General features: G+C 38.3%; 1 protein-coding gene across 5 annotated transcripts in view; it reads left to right on the top strand.

Annotated features, from left to right (window-relative positions):
- The window catches only part of kifap3a (kinesin-associated protein 3a), a 209501-nt gene that overhangs the window by 73445 nt on the left and 112608 nt on the right, over positions 1-23448 (top strand). For 3 of the 5 annotated variants that reach the window (XM_059647846.1, XM_059647844.1, XM_059647847.1), the window contains exons 4-9: positions 146-201; positions 3217-3358; positions 5083-5182; positions 10567-10687; positions 13309-13414; positions 13919-14101. In XM_059647846.1, coding sequence (XP_059503829.1) covers positions 146-201; positions 3217-3358; positions 5083-5182; positions 10567-10687; positions 13309-13414; positions 13919-14101 — 708 coding nt within the window. Of the gene's footprint in view, positions 1-145; positions 202-3216; positions 3359-5082; positions 5183-10566; positions 10692-13308; positions 13415-13918; positions 14102-23448 lie in introns of all 5 variants that reach the window. The other 2 variants (XM_059647848.1, XM_059647845.1) reach the window with 1 other exon arrangement.

Genomic DNA, 23448 nt, shown 5'->3' with positions numbered 1-23448 from the left:
GAGACTGGTGTGGTGGAAAAATGAGGACAAGACACTGTACTTGATAACCAAGAGCCTCTTATAATCATTCTTATTTGTACTTTGAGCTTTAACAAGATATTTGTATTTCTTATATAAGCTAAGATGCATTAACTTTGTTTTTCAGAAAAGCGCGATAAGATCAGCAAACTGAAGGACCCATCTCCTTTTGAAGGAATGGAAGTGAGTGACAAAGTGCCGTTAAGCGAATGAAATGAATGAAATATCTGTTGCATGAATAAGGTGCAATGTAAAAGAGCCATGCAGAGAAGCTATTGAGTGAAACATTCAACAGTCGTGATTGCTATTCGTCATTTATTGTAGATAATTTGAAGTCAATTCTGCATTGATAAATGATTGAAAGATGAAAATGCGATGTAGCTCAGCCAGTGTCTGAAAAGGAAAATGAAGTAACTTTCTCAGAATAGAGATGGTACCATGTAAATAAAACAATCAAATTACTTTTAATTCAAGTATCACTAGATGTGATTCTTGTGGCAAATACCTGCAGAATACATCGAGGAGTATGAAATAAAAGCAAAAATATCAACCTTTCAAATTCTTTTCAATTGGGTAGTATGATCGATTTAGATAAATTTGTAATGCAATTATAAACAAATATTGGTTGAAGTCCAAAATTTTGCCTTGTAAGTTGTTTAATTTAAATATGTATTTTAGTTATTTGAACTAGCTTCTGAAAAATAGAAATGCAGCATTCTTATTTTAGCATTTTTTATTGTTGCTGAACTATTCAAAGGATTTAGATGGATTATCTACATAGTGCATTTATTTTCTGTTCCTTGAAAAATTGATCATGCGTTGCTGCCTTGAACTGCTACAGTCCTTTGGGTGTAGGGACAGTGCTCTTATGAAGAAAGTTCTAGAAATTTGAGCCAGCAACATGGGAGGAAAGGCAACGTATTTCCAAGTTAGGATGGTGTGTGGCTTGGAGGGGGACTTGCAAGTGTTGCTGCTTCTATGCATCTCCTGTCCTTGTCTTTCCAGTTCATAGATATGGAAAGTGCTGTTAAAGGAGCACTGGTATGTTCCTGCTGTGCATGTTGTAGTTGGTGTATATGGCTGATACTGTGTGTCAGCATTGGAGGGATTGCATATTTTAAGGTAATGGGTGAGTTGCCAATTAAGCAGACTGCTTTGTCCTAAATGGTGTTGTGTTCTTTGCTGGTTGGGGCACACTTATCCACAAAGTGAAGAGTATGCCATCATGTGCCTTGTAGTTGGTGGTTAGATTTTATGAAGGGAGCGGGATCTGCTTTTGTAGCCTAGTTTCTATACAATTGATTAATTTCAGTTTTGTGTTGATTGTGAGGCCCAGAATATTGAGTTGTAGGGGATTCAGCAAAGGTACTACCATTAAATGTCACGGGGAGAAGGTTGGAGTTTCTATTGTTGGAGATGGTCATTTCATGACAGTTGTGTGGCACGAGTGTTAATTGACATGCATCAGCAAAGTTCTGGATTTTGCCTCCATGCAAGTACCCATCCAAGCCCCTTACTTAGACTTGGATATGTATCCCTGTTCGTTCGGTGTCAGAGTCAAAATTCTGCAGCTCCTTCCTGAATAGTATTGTGGCTATATTGACACCAAATTAACTTTAGTTTTCAGACCAACTTGGGATAAGCATTAAATGCTGAGCCATCCAGCAATGCTAACATGCCCTGACTTCACCTAAAATAAAAGATCTTGCTACAAGTGCAAATGGCTTTGAACATTGTGCAACCATGAGTGAACATTCCCACTTTTGACCTTTTGATGGAAAGAAAGTCATTGAAGCAGCTGAGGATTGTTGGGCTTAGGGCACTACCCTGAAGAAACCTTGCAATTGAAATGATTCACCTCCAGCAGGTACAAATTCAAAAGCCACATCACACCAAGTTACAGTCCAACAGGTTTATTTGAAATCTCTCAACCTTTTGGAGCAGAGCCCCTTCATCTGGTGCAGTGAGAGCGCAGGGCACACAGACAGAGTTGATAGGCAGAGAGATCAAAAGATCATGGTTCCTGGACCCATAACATTAACTCTTAGTCAGTTCTGAGGAAGGGTCACTGGACCCGAAATATTAGCTCTTGACTTCTTGCCTTTTCATTTGCTACCAGATCTGCTGAGCTTTTACAGCATCGACAGTTCTTTCGGTTTTCAAATCTCATAGCTAGTGGGAGTGGAGTGTCAGGTGACTTCATAACCACTTTACACACTAACTCTGTTGGCCACCCGCGACTTATCATCTGACCCTCCACTCTCAGCACTTGTATGATGTTATGCTCTCTCTGCCTATAAATTCTGCCTGTGTGCATTGCTGCCCCTCTGTACCTGATGAAGGGGCTGCGCTTCAAAAGCTCGTGTGATTCCAAATAAACCTATTGGACTATCACCTGGTGTCATGATGACTTCTTACTCTGTCCAGTTCATTTCAATCTCCACAAGCAAAAACTATAACAATTTTTCTTTGTGCTAGATATGATTCCAGCCAGTGGTGAGTTTTCCCCCATTCCTGGCGACACTAGTTGTGTTTGGGCTCCTTGGTGCCATACTTGGTCAATTCCTGCCTTGACACCAAGGACAACCACACTCATCTCGTCGCTGAAGTTGTACTTCTGTCCACGTTTGGTTAAAGGTTGTCCTGAGGTCAGGAGCTGAGTATCCTTGGTGTCAATGAGTGAGGTTCCTTTTGAACAAGAACCACTGGATGGCACTGCTCTCGATTCCTAACATCACTTGGTTGATGATTGAGAGTAGATTGGTAGGATGTCCTCAGGCCAAACAATTACTGTCTGACATTTTATTGATAAAATATATCCCATCAACTTGCTACATTACTGCGAAGATACTTGTGTTGTAGCTGTGCTGAAACAGCTTGACTAAGGATGCAGCTAGTTCAGGTGCATGTGCCTTCAGTACTATTGCCAGAATGTTTTTGAGCTTGCACCCTTTGCAATATGCTGTGCTTTCATCCATTTTTATGTATCACATTGAATGAAATTGGTGATTGTGATGCTGGGATTTATCAGAACATTTTGTAACAAAGTCATGCATCCTGTGATTTATGTTGATGGCACATTAGTTCTTGGGAAACATGTTTTTCGAAGTTTGGCTGAGTCTTTTTATCCCCACTATTTAATTTACATGAGTTGCATGAAGAATACCTAGTTTCTGCTTCGTTCTTTATTACCCACAGATTGATGAAATTGCAAATATTAATGACGTAGAAGATTACATAGAACTGCTGTATGAGGATATATCTGACAAAGTGCGAGGTTCAGCACTCATTCTTCAACTAGCTCGTAATCCTGACAATTTGGAAGAATTGCTACAAAATGGTAGGCAAACTTTACAGCCATAAAGCACCAGTGCCCTGTTTTAAGTATCTGGTTTCACCTTGCTCCTAGCCCTTGCTCCCATCAATATCACATAGGTTTCATTAATCTTATTCTAGTTTTTCTTGTTAATTACTTTCCAGTGTTCATTTTTGTTAACTTTATCTGGTAATTTATGACCATAAGACATGAGTGAAAGTAAGGCCGTTCGGCCCATCAAGTCCACTTCGCCATTGAATCATGGCTGATGGGCATTTCAACTCCACTTACCCACACTCTCCCTGTAGCACTTAATTACTTGCGAAATCAAGAATTTATCAATCTCTGTCTTGAAGACATTTAATGTCCTGACTTCCACTGTGCTCGGTGGCAATGAATTCCACAGGCCCACCACACTCTGGCTGAAGAAATGTCTCCTCATTTCCATTCTAAATTTACCTCCTCTAATTCTAAGGCCGTGCCCACGGGTCCTAGTCTCCCCACCTAACGGAAACGACTTCCCAGCGTCCACCCTTTCTAAGCCATGCATTATCTTGTAAGTTTCTATTAGATCTCCCATCAACCTTCTAAAATCTAATGAATACGCTCCCAGGATCCTCAGCCGTTCATCGTATGTTAGGCCTACCATTCCAAGGATCATCCATGTGAATCTTCGCTGGACACACTCCAGTGCCAGTATGTCCTTCCTGAGGTGTGGGGCCCAAAATTGGACACAGTATTCCAAATGGGGCCTAACTAGAGCTTTATCAAGTCTCAGAAGCACATCGCTGCTTTTATATTCCAACCCTCTTGAGATAAATGACAACATTACATTCACTTTCTTAATGACGGACTCAACCTGCAAGTTAATCTTTAGAGAATCCTGGACCAACACTCCCAGATCCCTTTGTACTTTGGCTTTGTGAATTTTTTCCACCGTTTAGAAAATAGTCCATGCCTGTATTCTTCTTTCCAAAGTGCAAAACCTCACATTTGCTCACGTTGAATTTCATCAGCCATTTCCTGGACCACTCTCCTAAACTGTCTAAATCTTTCTGCAGCCTCCCCACCACCTCAGTACTACCTGCCTGTCCACCTAACTTCGTATCATCGGCTAACTTCACCAGAATGCCCCAGTCCCTTCATCCAGATCATTAATATACAAAGTGAACAGTTGAGGCCCCAACCCTGAACCCTCCAGGACACCACTTGTCACCCGATGCCATTCCGAAAAAGAGCCTTTTATCCCAACTCTCTGCCTTCTGTCAGACAGCCAACCCTCAATCCAGGCCAGTAGCTCACCTCGAACGCCTTGCTGCAGATGTGGTCGCTGCCGTTCACAATGGGATCTGCCAGCTCCCCCATCATACAGCTAATTTTGGATTCTTTTTCCTTTATATAGTTGATCGTTTATCTTCCCTCATGTTCACTTCAAAAATAAATTCACTTCTGCTTTCAATATAAGACCTCATCAAAACCAATGTGGGATAAGCGATAAGCTATTTCATTTGTTCTGTCATTTCATTAAATCATAGCTAATGTCTCAGATTTATTGATTCACAGTTGATCTCAGGCATGTTCTAATGAGATAGGTGTTAGGTCTTTTCGTTCTTTGCTACCAAAACACCTGCTATTTGAATATGTTGCTTTGGGCATTTTGATGTTTGATGTAGAATGGGATACTTGTGTTCACTTTGTTTGAATTCTCCTTGATTTCTCTTAATTTTAAAATGAGTTTCTCTTTTTAGAAACTGCATTGGGAGCTTTGGCTCGAGTGTTACGAGAAGACTGGAAGCAAAGTGTGGAACTTGCAACGAACATTATTTATATATTTTTCTGTTTCTCGAGGTAAGACCAGTTAACATTGTAACAAGCTATTGCAGTTGGCTATTGTCTTTTCTCCTCAGCCTCTCTAAAGGTTACTTACAATTGTACTTTCAAACTTCTGAACATAGCAATTGTAGAACTCCAGATAAATGACTTATCAGCAGATTTAAATATCCAAAAGCAACAGCGTTTGAGAATTAGAAGATGATGAGATCTAAGATTTGTCCATTTGGTGCCTCAAGACTGACCTTTGCCACAAATTTGTTGCTATCAATGTTCTTGACCATCTCTAGCTTTGTTGCCCTTACCCCACGGAAACCTTCTGACTGCCATTCTGGAGGCACACACGCATGTACTTTCATAATATGTGGATCGAATTGTTGGCTGTCTTGCACAGAGTAATTCGATTTAGCTGTCTGGTTCTAGCCACACTTGGCTACAATGTGCCATCAAAACTGTCTTCGACTAATATAAACACAAACCTAAAACTGTTTTCCTCCTCTACCACCAACTGTTTGTCCTTTCAAACATCATTTCTAAATCCCCCCCCCCAGTCTCTCCATTCCTGACTTTGGCTTCTTGTTCGTCCCTTCTCAGGCATTTAGGTTGCTTCTCCAAACCAGTCTGCCTCACGGATTATCCTCTGTTTCTTTAAGAATTTCCTTCCAATCAGCAGTGGCAGGTGGAGTTTAATTTATGAGAAATGTGAGGTGTTGCATTTCGGTAATGCAAATCAGGGCAGAACTTTTACATTTAATGATAGGGTCCTGGGGAGTGTTGCCAAGCAGAGACCCAGGGATACAGGTTATAGTTCAAAGAAGGTGGAAGCGCGACTCGTCAAAGCAATGAAAAAGGTGTTTGATATGGTTGCTTAGATTTGGACTATAGGTCAAATTTTAGGGAAAGAATAAATTGAGTTGTTCAGTTGGCTATATAGCATTTGAAAGCAGCACAGCATGCAATGAAATAGGAAGCTGGTAAGAAATCAAAAATTTGTACTTTTGCTAGTGGAGATAGTGTTAGTGTTACTTCCAGTAGTAGGTGAACCTTTAAAGGTAACATTTAGTTGGCCTTGTGAAATCAAAAGGAAATTGAGTGAAGTAAATTATTTGATGATGCTATATAAAAAGAAATCTGAATGTCATGTGAATATGCTCAAAAGGCATTTTGATAGGGAAGGAAAGCAAAAGGAGAATATATTACTTGTTACAAAACAGTGAAGAACCAAGTTCAGAGGATTCTGAATTGGGCATTCCTCAAATTATATTGGACAATGAGGTGGTTCTCAAAATTTGGAATAAATTATTGCGTTACCTTCCAGAGGAAAAACGAGATGACCTGAAAGTTATTACAATCACATTGGGAGATATGCGGAAATAAACTGGGAATACTAATCTGATTTTTCATTATGCAGATGTAGGAAATGCTGATCCAACTAAGCCACATCCTTCTAGGTCAGTACAGGTTCAAAAAGAGATTGAATGCATTGTTAAAGATAAAGTAATCAAAGTGGTTTGCAGTGAATGGAGCTCACCCATAATGTCAAAATCAGATGGGTCCCAATGTTTATGTGGACCATGGCAAAGTCAATACAATTAGAAAATCTGATTCATGTCCTATTCGAGGTTTGGAACCACTAGTGAAAAGGTGGGACAAGCAAAAGTGGGCTTTTTCAGAGGATATGGAGAAGTATCTTTATCATAAAGAGTGAAGGAAATTTTGACTTTTGTGACGCTGGATGGACTGTTCTAGTTTAACGTCATGCCATTGGTCTGAAAAATGTGCCAGCCACATTTCAAGGATAAACAATAAAGTCATTTTGGGATTACTTAATTGTGTGATATACATCGATCTGGTGATTTTTATTTGTATGGGGAAGGAACACTTGGAGCATCAGCCAGAATTGTTCGATTCAGGAGACAGACTTGGTGATGAACGTGGCTGAGAGTTGAGTTCACAAAAGCCTATGAATGGCCCCACGGGATGTGAAAATAAATGTTACTGGGGAGATCCCCATACCATTGATTACATGTACTGCATTATTACATTACTATTGTACTACAATTCCTGGGGCAGAGTGGTTTCAATTAGAAGTTTTACTGAATTTTAGCAGTGTGGTTGCTGCACTGACTGACTTGATGAAGTGCAGAAAATCTCAGTGGACGAAAGCATTTGACAGCCTGAAGGCTGTGTTAACCACTGCCCCAGAATTAGTTACAACTAAGTACACAAAGCCATTCAAGGTGTCTGTTGATGTGAGTGATGTGTGTTGGTGCTGTATTCTTACAAGAATATGATGAGAAGATAGAGAGACCTATTTGGTATTTTTCCAGAAAATTGAATAATCATTAACACCGATATTCTACAGTTGAGAAGGAAACCTTGAGTTTGGTGCTGGTATTGCAACATTTTAACATTTATATTGCCAGGAAAGTGTCTGAGACAATTGTATACACTGATCATGACTCCTTATAGTTTTTGGAAGAATTTAAGGTTAAAAGTTCCAAACTGTTTATGTGGAGTTTATTATTGCTTTCATTCAACTTGAAAATTACACACATGGCAGATTGAGGGAATATAATTGCCAATGTGTTGTCTTAACTTTGACGAAGGAAGATGGAGGTGTTCGGTGATAGAAAAAACAGACTGAAAAGGACTTGGGAGTGAATGTTTGCGTGCTTAGAGTCAATGTAATGTAATTGTATTCTAAGAATAGTGTCATACTAAACGTTTTTTAAAATGAAGCCGTTGTTTCATATTGATGGGTTTTTTTAAGGGGGTTTGATGTTAATATAGCTTTAAGAGGTGTATTCTGCCCTTTTTTATGAATAAAGGTTGACATAGAGGTATAGGGCAGTTTGCTCAAAGTCATTAAAGGAGGCAGCTTGGTGGGGCCTTGGTGTTTTTTTTAAGTTAGAAGAATAGAAGCAACCTGAATGGGTGGGTCAAACTCTTACAGAACCAGGGTTTATAGTTTTAGCTTTCTGCAGTTGCTAGGGTTTTGAAGCTGGATGTAGAAGCTGTTATCCTCTCTGTTAAAGTCAAAAGTTGGAGTTCCTGCAGCTAGAATTCCATATCCGACAGTCTGTTTTACTGAGTTTGCCTTTGCCAAGTGTGTTTTTATGGGATATTATTGTGTTGGAACAGTTAATTAGTGGTTCGTACATATTATTTTTAAGCTAGCGAGTTTTGAGAAGATTTGTAGCTCAGGTTGAGGTTCTGGACGTGAGTTTGCTCGCTGAGCTGGAAGGTTAGTTTTCAGACGTTTTGTCACCATTCTAGGTAACATCATCAGTGAGCCTCCGACGAAGCGCTGGCGTTATGTCCTGCTTTCTATTTATCTGGTTAGGTTTCCTTGGGTTGGTGATGTCATTTCTTGCGTTGGTGATGTCATTTCCTGTTCTGACATCACCAACGCAAGAAATGACATCACCAACCCAAGGAAACCTAACCAGATAAATAGAAAGCGGGACATAACACCAGCGCTTCGTCGGAGGCTCACTGATGATGTTACCTAGAATGGTGACGAAACGTCTGAAAACTAACCTTCCAGCTCAGCGAGCAAACTCACATCCAGATTATTTTAAGCATTCCGGTAAGAGTTGCAATTATTTCACAAACACAAACAGAAATTGCTAGAAAAGTTAAAGTGAAAGGCACTTGTGGAGCGATAAGAGTTAACATTTTGTGTCAAGTGACGTTTCTCAGAACTCTGGTTAACTCTGATTTTTCTCCATGGAAACTGCCAGACATGAATTTTTCCAGTAATTTCTGTTTTTGCTTCTGATTTACAATTCTTTTTACAGTTCTTTTGGTTTTATAGTTAAGCTAAGTTATTTTTATTTTGTCTGTATTGTAACTATAAGTGTGCTTAGCTTAAAGTTGTGTAGTTTGACCAAAAGAATTGCATTTGGAATGCAATGTCTTCCACTTCTAAAATAGCGAGGAAAATTAGGGTCTAGACTATCTTAATATGTTTTGAGGGGGTTTGCTCCATTCCAGAGCAATTTGTAATAGTATAAAGATTCCAAATAATTTGTTTGCATTTGTGCTGTGAACCAGTATTAATAAAGCTCAGGATCAAACATACATTTTTAGCTATGTTCTTACCCTGCCCTGGCACTTCCAATGATTTGTGCATGTATACCTCCAGGTCATCCTTTTCTTGCACCTGCGTTGGAATTGTGCCCCTAATCTGCCTTTATTTTGTATAACTTCACACTTCTCTGATGCTAGTTGTTCCTTGAATGCTCCTCTTCTGATAGTTTATCGACTTGTCCTTCTTCATTCCCCAAAATCAGATCCAGCAATGCCTCCTTCCTCATAGGACCAGAAATATACTTACCTCAATCATTCTCTTGACTAAAATTCAAGAATTCTTCTCCCTGTTTGACTTGACATTATTACTAGCCAGTCTATATCAGGGTTATGCAATTACCAATAATATCAACTCTTGAGTTTTGCACACCTCTTGAATTCCGTTCAAGTGTTCACCTGCATTTGAATCAATATCAACTGCTTACTGAATAGACACAGTAGAGTGTAATAATATCTTGATGCATTCTTAACTCCTACCTTAACCTCTAATTTTGTCCTCGATCATTCTAGGATCTTCTCTCTAAATCCCTCTAATGTGCTTCTTAATGAATACTGCCACCCTCATCCATCCCTTTTCTTCCTTATGCATTCTGAATACAATAAATATTTTGGACCCAGTGATGCAATTGTTTTGAGTCAGGTCACTATTGAAGCCACAGTCATAGTTATAGCACTATCTTTGCTTACAGTTCATTCAGCTTATTTTCTATGCACTTTCACATGGACTGTAAGCCTAATTTTAACTGTACTATTTTGGCCCTTGCACTCATCTGTCTTGCAGTCCTTTATGTACTTTGATACCCCTTACCAATTACACATCCTGGTTCCCGTAATGTTGCAATTTTCAACAGCACTGCAAACTACCCTGCCAGGAGATTTGACAGCAACCTGTAATGATGCTGTCTCCCTCAGCCAGTTCTAATGCTCATGAATCAAAACCATCCCTATTGCACCAATTGTTCATCTCAGTCATTTTATTTCTATACTCGCTGGTTGCTTAGGCTTCTTTCTAACTTTTGTAAAATATGACTGTTGAACTTCATGCCGCTGTCCACTCTCACCTTTGGAATGCTTAGAGCCATTTAGTGATATGCTTGATCATGGTATCAGGGAGGCAGTAGACTCAATAGCTGTCAATAGTAGCACTTAAATTGTTTCAGGATTTTTCCTGCTTCCATAATTCTGTTGTAATTTAGTTGTATTAGATAGTAACATCCATACTATGAAAAATTACTAAGGTCAGATGGGGTTTGCGTTATGCAGAATGCAAATGTTGTGAACCAATTTGATTCCACTTTTTCTTGTAGTTTTTCTCAATTTCATGGACTAATTACGCACTATAAAATTGGTGCACTCTGTATGAATATTATTGACCATGAACTGAAGAGGCATGACCTATGGCAAGAAGAACTTCATAAGAAGAAGAAGGTAGATATCCTTTGTCATATGTAACAAAATCTAGAATTAACAAATGACAAAGCTGTCGTTTTTATTTAAAACAAAAGATTTCATAAATAATTTCAGAAACACCACTCCACATATACATACCTTTATTTGAACATGAATGTGAGCAGATGTAGCGTTCAGGATAGTCAGAAGTATTGACACTTCTCTGCAGCAAAGTTTGAGAGCCCAGATGACTATCAAGTGCCAGTGTTCAGGACATCTGCTCAGAGCTGGAAAAGTACTTGTTGTGGGAGAAGGAGCATCTGGTCGTCTTGGTCCATGTGAGTCCCAATGAAACAGGCAAGACAGAGAATGAGGTTCTGCATAGTTAATATGAGGAGTTACACTTGTCGAATAAGATGACTGTCAAATTGTGTAATGGTTTATATGTTATCTAATCTACATTTGAATTGGAATGGGACTAATCAGATTAGAAAGATGAATGCATGGCTCAAAGACTGGTGTGTGACAGGTGAGTTCTGGTTTGTGGAGTACTAGTACTGGCCAAAGTGAGATTTATACCAATGGGATTGTCTCCACCCAACCAAACTTCGAAGGGAGCCAGCTACTTGATGGTTCGATTAGTCTTTTACCCCTGTGCTAAGGTTGGATGGCTGATTTGTATGTCAGGACCGCTGTGGACCACCACCTGAGTTTCCTCTCGCTTCACCCTGCTCAGACCATGCTGGGCCCGTATTCTTGCTAACTGCTTAGCTAAGGAAGTAAACAGGATTTTAAACTAAATATTTGTGGCAAAATATAGAATTTGGGAAAATGCAATAAATCAAAGTGTAGCTAAGGACAAAGAGAAGGGTATTAGTATTGGCAATAGTGTAAACAGGCCATGTCAGGAAGGGATGGAGAATACAAATTTGAAAGTAAACTAGTTGATGGTTCCTGAGATCAGAAAAGGAATTTTAGACTAACGACTCCACCTGAATACACAGAGCATTCAAGACAAAGCAGATGAGGTTGTTGCTCACTGAACTGGCTGGTTCTTGTTCAGACGTTTTGTCACCATGCTAGTTAACATCATCAGTGTGGTCTCTGATGAAGCGATGTTGTTCTACTTTGCTTAGTATTTATATGATCTGGTCTGTTGAGACTTCTTGTGTCCTTTCTGGTTCTTTTTTGCATGGGTTTGTATGTGGGGTCTAATACAACATGTTTATTGATTATATTATGGGTGGAACACTTCTTTGAATTCCTGTGCATGTTTGTGGTTGCCTTTGGCTAGGATGGTCACGTCGCTCCAGTTAAATTGATGGCCTTCGTTGTCCAAGTGTATTGAATTGAATGAAAGTTTGTCGTGTTGTTTTGCTGCTAGCTGGTGTTTGTGTGTCCTGATGGTTAGTTTCCTTCTTGTCTGGTCAATGTAATGTTTTTGGCATTCCTTGCATGGTATTTTGTACGCTACATTGGCCCTGAATGTCAAAGGCATGGGGTAATCGAAGGGATGAAAAGTTATGTGTTTGATGTTATCATCAAATTGACCTTAATCTTGTTGAATAACCAAATGGCCTAATCCTTATTCAAATTGTGGCCTGAGCTCTACTTTCCTGACTGCCTCCATAGTGACTTCATTATAGGCCAATAAAAATGTCTTTGGAGACAACAGATCAAATTCCACCGTGGTAGCTGATGGAATTTAAGTTTGTTTATAAGTCTGGAATCAAAAGCTAGTCTCTGTAGAGGTGAATATGGAGCTAGTGTCAATTATTGTAAAAAGGCCTCAGAGATAAAATAATACAACTGTGTATTTGGGAAATCTGAAAGAGAGTGCTGGAGAAACTCAGCAGGTCTGGCTGCATCTGTAGAGAGAGGAATGGTGTTAACCTTCTCAGTCTAGTGACTGACAAAGGGTCATTGGTCTCAAAACAGTTACTGCTTTTATTTAATAGATGCTATCAGATCTGTTTTTGCAAAACAGGTCTGATAGCATCTATTAAATAAAAGCAAAAACAAACAGTCTAATTCACTGATAGTGGGAATTGCTGATTCTGGCGAATCTGAGATAACAAGGTGTAGAGCTGGATGAACACAGTAGGCAAAGCAGTATCAGAGGGAGCAGGAAAGCTGATATTTCGGGTCCAGACCCTTCTGTTTTCTGAAGAAGGGTCCACACCTGAAACGTCAGCTTTCCTGCTCCTCTGCTGCTTTGCCTGCTGTGTTCATCCAGCTCTACATCTTGTTATCTCAGTCTAATTCACAACACTTTTCAATGAAGAAAATCTGCCACCCTTATCTTCTCTGGCCTGCATTTGACTACAGACCCATAGCAATGTTTGAGATCTTAACTGTCCTCTGAAATGGCCTCGCAAGTTCAAGGGCAAATAGGCATAGCAATAAATGCTGGCCTTGCCCATAATGCTCACATTTCATGAAATAATAAAAATGATGTAATTTAGTTAACACAGTTTCAGATACAGGGGTACTTGTGTTGAGATATTTTCTCCATTGCAGTGCTTTACAGAAATAAAGATGACAATTCTCTTTAGCCAGATTTTAAAATTAAAAATTGGGCATGATGGATTTATATTTATAGGATATTATTCAAACACACAGAAATTCATGTAATGCAAGTGATGATTCCTTAACTTCAGCCTTCACTTGAAGATGATGCTGATAACCAGGTACTGAAGAAAGACTATGAGAAAACATATAAGAAATATCAAGGTTTAGTTATCAAGCAAGAACAACTGTTGAGAGGTAGGTCATACTTCTTGATTTAAAAAAAAAATAGTGCTACAAGACAAAAATAGGATGAAGGAATTTCTGATCTGGCATATTTCTTCGAGTGATTGGAGAGGGTTTCTTGCATTGTATTTCTTGAAGAGAAATCAGTCATTTCTCCTTTATGAGCATTTATGGTTTTGTTTGGAATAACTAATTGAAAAAACCTCACCTTCACCATCCCTCTTACATTCTATTTACCTACTAGTGAAAACTGGTCTTTATTTGTGTGATAATTTAGATATGGATTTAAGTATTTTTAAGTTCCATTGAACAATTCATTTAAAATAAATGATACCTCCTGTCATTTTTTGTTTTGAGTGACACTTCAATCATACATCATGTTGGTGGATTTGATTTGGTTTTGTGCTTTTATTTAATTCTTGTGTAAGTTAATTACGTCTTACACTGATAGTTCAGAATTGTTTAATGATCTCACTGAAACCCCCATGCATTTTATCACTTGCATTTGTTTTCTAGTTGCCTTCTATCTTCTCTTAAATCTGGCTGAAGACACAAGGACTGAACTGAAAATGAGGAACAAAAATATCGTTCACATGCTTGTGAAAACACTTGATCGAGAAAACTTTGAGTTGCTGATCCTAGTGATGTCTTTTCTGAAGAAGCTCAGTGTATTTGTGGAGAACAAGAATGATATGGTAGGTAGTCTAGAATCCCTACCATATACACTGATGGGATTGTTTAAAAAAACTGTACATGCATCATTAAATATCATGTTTCTCTTATTGCATTTAAGTTTCTATTCTCAAACATCAGAATGAAGTTGAAACTATTTAAATAAGATGATCATGGGAAAAAGTTATAACACTGTTCCCAACAAAACTTGGGATGAGCGGCAAATGGTGGTCCTATCAACAATTTCCATATTGACTAAGAGATCATTTTTAGCAGTTAGATTTTGGCCAGCAATACTGATGCCAAATCAGTCATGAATTTGACTGGTCCCATCAAGATCAGAATCAGATAGAGTCAACCATTGTCCTAAACAAACAAAAAATGGAGCATTTAAAAAAAAGTTCCTTTTGTCACCTTTTTGGTTTGACTTGAAGACCAAACTGAATACAAGTTCTACATTTCTATTTATTCTGCTAAATCTATGAATGCTAATAGTGCTATTAGTAAGCATATTTAATTTCAATGATTAGCTGGACTATAAGCATGAATATTTTGAATGTAAAATGTTTTGATTTGGAAATGCTTTTTTTCCCCAGTGCTTGAGAGTACTTTGAAGGAGAGGGCTATTATTAGGTGGTGTAATAACTCGGGAAACCTGACTGGAAAAGAACATTGTTGAACACCAAAACCGAGTCACTAGTAACAACACTGTATCAGACCAGTGCCTTTGCCGAGTTTGATGCTCGTCGACCCATCATAATTAACCTACTGTCTAGCTACCCCACTGAGATTTTATTGGGGAATGTCTCTTATCATGTGGCAGAACACCAGGCTGTGAACCATGAGAGGGATGACACGTAATAGGCTTGTCAAATATCTTTTTTACATCATCTGACGTGTCAGAAGAAAGTGAAGTATTAACACCCTTTACCCACCACCATGATATGCGACTAAAATCCAATACTTTATTAATAAACCAATAAAATTTCCTTAAAATCTAAAATTAAAATCTTAAACTATACTAAAGTAAAACAATGAAATCAAACAATAAAGTGACTAAAATTCTAAAACAAATAGAACATTCTAAAATTTGCAAGCTTCCCTTAGTCAGAGCATTAGAGTTCAATTAATCTTTCACTTATCACAAAATCTGTAAATGCTCGAGTCAGTGAGACAGTTAATCTGGATACATCCTGTGCAAATGACTGAAATTTCTTAATGCCGAAGCATTCCATTAATCTGCTGTACCACACGGTCCATTTGCCCCGTGCACCCACTATAAAGCCATAAAATACTGGCATCTCGCCTTTTGTCATTTCCTTAATATTCTCCGCAAGCTGCCTGTACTTAGCAATCTTCTCTTCCCAGGCTTTTTCCAAGGCCGCCTCATTATTTTCATATCTTACCATTACATCCACCACCACTACTCTCCTATTCTTTTGAAAAATTAAATCTGGTTTCCATATCTTGCCCTCTGCATCTTAAATCCGGGGTCAACGAAAGTTCTCCATCCATGTCTACCCACGAATTGATACAATCTCTGTTATCTTGTTATGTCTTTTAATTCGTATCATCTTAACTGCCGAACACCATCCCGATATACGTGGGAGTGTTTCTGCAGAAGCAGCACATCTCCGGCCGACTTTGTTACAGAGAACTCATCCGTGCGTTAATGTTGTGCATGTGTAAATATTAGACCGCAACAGTAGTATATTAATTACCTTAGATGTTTTCATATTCGGGGCCATTCCGATCCACGAGTTAGAGATGTCATCATTTTTAAAATAATGTAGTCCCAATCCTTGGCAATGTAATGATGTCCACCATCACCATTCAACACTCCTCCAATCCCGGTAGTTCAAGCTTAAACTCTTCAACAGCTCATCCTTAACCCTGTCATCGTCCTCCTCAAGCTCCAACTCTGCCCACCTTGCTGGCCATATTTCTTGCATCGCTTTCAAATTTGTCAAGTCTCTAATTCCCTCTGTATTCCTTTCTTGATAAAATTGAAATGATGCATGAATAACTTCATCCTTTGCCATTTTTAGTGCCGTTTATTTTTTTTAAAATCAGAAGTGGGACCTGAATTTCTAACGGCAGAATCCCCAAGCCCCCATCACTATGGTGGGCATATAATACCCCATTCGATATATATGGGGGAAGATGTAAAATTTCTTTTATAAAACCACAGATAAGAGTCTAACTTGTTTAGGACTTTTGCAATGCCTCTGCCAGGACCAGATGATAATACATCTGAGGTACAAAATATATACCAAAAATTTCTAATTTCTGTATAGGTCAGAGGGCTGCTTTTCATAAATTTACCACCGATTCCTTCAAGGTCTTTTACCACTCATTCAATTGCACTCCCGTCCATGGATCGATATGGCTCTGAGATATTTTTCAAGTTATCCAGGGTTGACATATTGCACAGTGCCAGTTCCCAGTGTCCACTCCTTCATACAGTTGTATAAAAGTGTTTTATCCTTGTATTGAAAGTTTTATATTTATCATAAGGCCGGTGATATCACAAAACTGCTGTACAATTTTCAAGTTTTTGGTCATACCCACATGAGAACTACTGACCAGAGCAATATTGTCTGCGAAAGCCAGTGCTGTAAAATGGACAGCCTCTCCCTGCCACTGCAGTGATACTCCTGATCCAGATTCCTCTAACGTTCTAATCAGGGGGTCCATGGCAAAATTAAAAAGCATAGGAGATAACGGATCTCCTTGTTTCACACCACGTCGAATCATTATAGGAGATGTTTTAAAATTATTTCCCTCTACTACTGCTGTATTATTTGTATCAAGATTTATAATTAATCGAATAAAATCTTTCAGCAGAGATAACCTTTCTAATGCTATGGCAAGTAACCTATGCCCTATTGAATCAAAAGCTTTGACCAGATCAACAAAGACAACCTCCAGACCCCTACCTTGCTGCTTAGCCCCTTTAATGGCATTCCTCAAAATCACCATGCTGTCATTGCCCCATTGCCCAATGATCTCGCTTAGAAGCCTTTCTGTCCTATATTCATTTGCACTACCTCACTCAGCCAGTTTGCTATAATCCTAGAAAAGATGCACAGCAAGGTAGGGCCTATAGTTATGGGTCACCAATTGTCTATGTTTTTTAAAATTTCCAGGTTATACGTTTTCAGTATCAACACAATTCTACTTTGTTCCAGGACACTCGGGATCACTCCAGCCCTCAACCATGCGGTAAAGAGGCGTGGAAGCCAAGTGACTTCCTTCAAATAAATTTCTTTGACGTCTTTCAGCTCCCACCTATCAATACCTGCTGCTGTTTTAGGATAAGATTCACTTTAAGTGAATGTTTGCTTTATTATTAAAATTAGCAAGCTTTTCTTCAGAAATCCAGGTCAACTGTTCCATACTGAACTGACTTTTATAACCAGGAGGATCTCCCATCATCTCTCGTGCAAGTTGTTTTCTGTTGGATTTATGTAACAATTGACTTGCCCAAAATTTTGTGTTCTTCCCATTTTCCCTTTTGCCTTAATCTTTGATTATCTCCTTCCTTTCTAATCTTTCTTTTACCCCTAACATCCTTTTCCTTTTCCTTCCTGTTGTTTTCCAATAATCTTTCAGTACTTTTGTCAATCCGCTTACCTACCTCTCGATCTTTGCCAATCCTGATATAATTTTCTAACTTATTTAACACTTCCTCTAAGGTACGTTGAGTGGACTGAGCAGATTCACCTGTACTCCATCTCTCCAACACCTGACCCTGTTTTTTTACCTCATTACCACTAACTCTTAACTTGTCTATCTCCTCTTTACTCTCCCCAGACACAACTATGTCATCCACTGTTCTATTAGCCTTATTCTTAAGAAGAGCTCTCCTCTTATCAGAGATCAGCTTTGCCGTTTTTAATGGTATAGCTTCAGCTATCTTCTTATTGATTTGTTTCTCACTGATATGTCTAGCTTCCAGTTGCAACAACAACTTAGTCTCTTCCTCCGTCCGTATTCCCTTTCTCTTACTACCAGTCATTTTTCTTTTCTTTTGCTTATTACTCTCTGTCCTCTTTGATTTCTTGCTTCCACACGCTTGTGTCCATCATGTTGCGCTCGACCAATCTTTGTACTAAAACAAAGATCGCACATCGAAGGTTGCCTCACTACCTACCCTATTTTCTCCCTTACATTTAGGGTAGTGACAGCCTATGGAGTGATACTCTCCAGGTTTTCCACATTTACTACATCTAACCCTAATGACCTTGATACCATGCCTTCTCTTATTATGTATGCGATACTCTCCCATTGTGGCACATATAATTTGACATGCATTACACACAAACATGTCAACCAGGTACAGAAGTACAACCTCTTCTCTACTCGCTACTTGGGGTGGTTCAATTACCTTAACATACCCAGACATGTCTCCACACTCATTGTCTCCTTGCTCTGATGTATCGTTACCATAGTTATAAAATTTCTGTTGTAGAAAACCCGTGTTCTTATTTCATCAGTAGATTGAACTATCGTACTGGTCGTTTCCACAACTATTCTTGTCTCTGCATCCTTCCTATCACCTCACCCCTTTAGCTTGCATCAGGGAGTGAGATAGGATAGGGAACTATGGGTCTCAGGTTTTCCACCTGAGTTGAGACGGATGCCTTGCTTTCTCACATGTAACACATGATGTCACCACAAACAATCTTGCAGGGTGGTTATTTACCCGTTTCCCACCCCAACCAGAGATAGGGAGATTAGCATCTGCCATCGTTTTGTTAAACAGCACTATATGCAGCGCAATGACTCACGCGGGTCGACAGCCCTCTTGTAGCTTTTCTCAAAGCTTCACCTGTATGATGAATGTTGCATACAAAGGCTAGTTCCAGCCTAGGACAGACAGACAGACAGTTCTGTGGACCCATCTTTTGCTTTTATATGTAGAAATGTTATCATACACAACAAATGGCTTTCACACCATCAAATCAGTGTGACTGGGGCCTGCTTTATCCATTTGTATACAATATATAGACTCAGTCATAGATGTATTTACACACAGTGTGCGTGCACGCATTTGCCTGATCAGCCTGTTCAGAGATGCTATTACACACCTGTGGAGCGAGTGGGATTGGATCCCAGGCTCCTGGCTCAGTTAGGGATGCTATGAACACTGAAAGAGTCTGGCCTTTTTGAGTCTGATTTTGATTTAGATACCCAGAAGGGTTAGTACACACAAATGAAAGACTTCCCACCATCAAATTCCCATGACTTTTGTTTTTAACCAATCAACTTGTATGATGAATGGAGAAAAGATGAAGGACTTTGTTTTTTATAATCTTACAGCACAGAAGGAAGTCACTTAGCCCATTGTACCTGTGCTGTCTCATTTATTTCCATACCAAAGCTTTACCCAGGACCCTGAAACTTATTCCTTGTCAAGTTTCCAGTCTGTTTTAGAGGTTCCATACAAGTTTGCTTTACAGCATTTGCCATCTTAACTTGTGTAGGGGGCGAAAAGATTGTCACATTTTCCTTCTAGTTTATTAGCCGGTTATTTAAAGTCTGTTATCTTGAGCTGCCACTCAATCTTAGAGGAGACTCCTCAAAATTTTACAGTCGTCTTAAATCCTAAACCAGATCAATCATAAATGGATGATCTTCACTTCTCCAACTTCTCCTTATAAGGGATGTCCCTCAAACCTTTTTTCATCTAATTCAGAATTAACTTGCCCAGCCACATTGAAAGATTTCTAATGCTGTACATAGCTGCCAGTTCCTCTGTTCCTTACCCAAATTTTTATTTTGTGATTAATATGAATATTGAACTTAGTGTAAAATATACCGTCAGCTGGCACAGCACGGTGGCTCAGTGGTTGGCACTGTTGCCTCTCAGCACCAGGGAACGGGTTCAATTCCACCATCGGGGGACTAGCTGCGTGGGTTTCCTGTGGGTGCTCTGGTTTCCTCCCATAATCCAAAGATGTGGAAGTTAGGTGGTTTGGCCATGCTAAATTGCCCATAGTGCCTAGGGATATATAGGTCAAGTGTGTTAGCCATAAGAAATGCAGCGAAATGAGCCTGGGTGGGATGCTCTTCAGCAGTTTGTGTGGAGTTGTTGGGCCGAATGGCCTACTTCCACACTGGAGAGGTACTATGGAGCTAACAAAGGTATACAAAAATACAGTTTTAAAAACAAACCTTCTCAAGGCATTGAGGTTTGTCAAATTTTTCCAAGTGCACTCAAATCAAAATAAATTGAAATCGTGAACAGTAGAATACTGAAATATAAAAGTGATGCAACAGCAATAAATTTATAAACCATTAAAAGGACAGGAAAAAAGTTTCACATTTGATCAGTGTCAATAAAAAAAACTTCAATATGAACATTTTGCTCTTTCAGGAGCTAGTTTTTAATCATAAGCAGATCTAAAATTTAGTTTTACTGACATTTTGTATATTTGCTGTTCAGTACTATATCAGAGCTTAGATCTTTAAATTAAGAAGTTGATATTCTCTGTTTCTTTCATCTTTTTAAAACATTGATCACTTCATTGTTCATCTGTCTAGCTCGATTAAGTAAAAAAAGTATTGGAGTTCGGTAACTGAGGAATGTTTGATTCTTGACAAATGTAATTAATTACTGCTATCTAAGCCATTATAATAGTGCATAAACTTCAATGCATACTCATTAAGTTTTAAGATGATTTGTTTGAAAGGAAATTAAGAAAAATCAGTGTTATGTCCGAAGACCTGCTTGAGCACATCATGTAAGCATAATTTTTTGCTGTCTTCTTTCTGATTATAATTTGAGTTTTTGGCAATCCTTCAGTATCTCATTGCAATCTTCACATACTCCTCGGTCATGCGCTTGGAGCATGGTGTGAGCTGTTTGAACTGAGTTAGATCCTGTTTGCTACTTGCACTTGTAAACATTGGGAATGATTATCGCACGTTTTCCTACTACTAACCGTTATGATGCTGAAACCAATTACAATGCTTCTGGCCTGTTTGGCTGGGATCAGTTATTTAACTGAATGTGGTGGTCATCTGTATAATGTGCTTAAGTATTCAAATATAGAACTGACTTGTATAAATTTGAAGAAATTTATTATTTTGTTTCACGCAAAGCGCATTTATAAAGAGTACCTCATTAGGCCAAAGACCATGAAGTATTAGGTGGTTTGTTTACGAGCAGTTACATGGTCTAGAATTGCTGTAGATATTGAGAAGTTAAATGTTCACTTCGTCTTGCCTAGTTTCTACAATGATGTGCCTCAGCCTTTCAGCGAATGCAATGTAGATTGTTGTTCTAGCATCATTCTGTCGTATAACACTGCATGCTATTAAGTGCTAGTATACATTTTATTTATGCAGACCTACTCAATATTTTTTCCATCAAAAGTCCAGAGATTGTTTTCATTTTTTTTTGTATTTTAATTAAATGGGCATCCTGGTTTTCTTTCTAGGAGTGGGAAGAAAATACTGCGTTAATGCAACTCATAAATTTTCCAGGCTTTTCATCCTTTCTAATCAGCTTTGGAAGTCTTTGAAAAGTTACACCTGGAAGTAATCCTATATGAGTAACAGAGGAATTTATCAAAGTTGCAACATGAACAGTTGTTTCAAAATCTTGCCACTCTTCCGAATGCGAGTTTGTTTAGTGTTAAATGGTAGAATACTTTCAATGTGTTTACAACCATAAATTTGTGTATTGTTCCAAAAGAGCTAAAGCTACTTTCTTTTCCTGGTTTTCTCTGGGCATTTGGTCAAAGCAAATAACAATTAATAAATCTGTTGTCTGCCTGAAAATCATGACTTGAAAAAAGGAAAGCGTATTGGCTTCAAGCAAGTTGTTTTAATTTTTTAAGTTTAATGTTGAAGCATCAAAGGAAGCTTTCATTGGTTGATTTTTGACTTTCTTTAAGCAAAAAGAAAATGACTCATTTGTAGCTTACTGTGTTTTTGCTGGAAGCCAATTAATCAATTTAGTATTAGTTTAAAAATGGTCCCATATGCGCTTGCCGAATTGAGCTTCTGGTCGGTGCAAGTGCGGCAAAAGAAATTTTATAGTATGCTATATTTCACACCAATGAGAATAGCAAAATAAATGGGAATTTTGTTATATCTTAAATTGCAGATTAATCAAAGGACTCTATGCAGTTTACATATTAAACATTAATAATCCAAATCATTACAAGTACATTGAAACATTTTTGCACTTGTCTAACTTTTTTTCCTGGAGGTATTTAAGAATGTGAAATCGCCATGGGATTACACATGACTGTCTGAAGACCTTAAATGTTTGTAATGATGTGCTAAATCTTAACTTGATTGTAATTAAAGCCAGCTTTCCTTCAATGTGTTTTGTCATTAGCCTAATACTTTTGCATCAAGGAAAACCTATAAAGACATTAAGCACTGTTTAATGCTGAAAATGAGTTACGAGGAAAGTGATTTGGACATGCAGGTGGTTCAAGTTAAGACCCAGATGATCTGTATATGGACCCCCATATGTGCAGTGCACTCAAGTTCTCAATTTCTTTTTCAGCCCACCTGTGTACACGTTATATGAATTTATTGAAAATGGGCAATGCACCAGAGTTCTTTTAATTAGATCGGATATAAAGTGTTCAGTGAAGGGAGCTGAATGCTGTGATTGTATTGTATGAAGGCAAGCTTGTTGGCAGAAAATGAGAAATTTGCTTTTCATAAACTTTTGCTGATCTTTGTGGACTTTGATATTCTCTCACCTTCTATTCCATTTTAATGCATCAGCAAATGTTATTTATTCTAGCAACAAAACAGATTGTCATGATCAATAGTCAGATTGCATCTGGATGCATTCGAAAATTCATTGTTCTCAAGTGATACTGTTTGTGCCCCATTAAATCCTTAATATTGTATGCCCCTCCACCCCTCATTTTGTACAATACAATATTTTTAACTTTATTGATGAAATACGTTGAAATGAATTTTGTATCTCAAATCCACATGTTTTAACTTGGCAAATAGTTTACTGGTCTTCAATGTTTGGTATCTTGTGTTAATTCACCAAAAGTATTACTCGGTTATTTCAAGCATTTAAGCATGATTTCACTCCTTTTGGATTTCTTCTCTGTTTTGGATTGTAAGTTTCCAGAAAAGCTATATAAATTTTGTACAAAAAAAGTTCCTTTTGAAGATACTAACATAAGCAATTGAAATAGTGAATTAGAGGCTATGGAATTTATTATCCAGATATTTGCAATAATACGTTGTAATTGAAGTTGCTGCAATTACACTAACTTTTAGAGAGGAGTTTTTTGCTCTTAAGGCTTGAACCTGTGTGTACTAATAGCAAAAGCATATATATTGTTAAAAGAGCAGTATTCAGCTGTTCAGTCTTTTTTTGC

The sequence above is a fragment of the Stegostoma tigrinum genome, chromosome 8 (genome assembly GCF_030684315.1).
Source record: "Stegostoma tigrinum isolate sSteTig4 chromosome 8, sSteTig4.hap1, whole genome shotgun sequence".
NCBI lineage: Eukaryota > Metazoa > Chordata > Chondrichthyes > Orectolobiformes > Stegostomatidae > Stegostoma > Stegostoma tigrinum.
The sequence above is the reverse complement of the archived record's forward strand: the minus strand, read 5'-3'. Positions and strand labels throughout refer to the sequence as shown.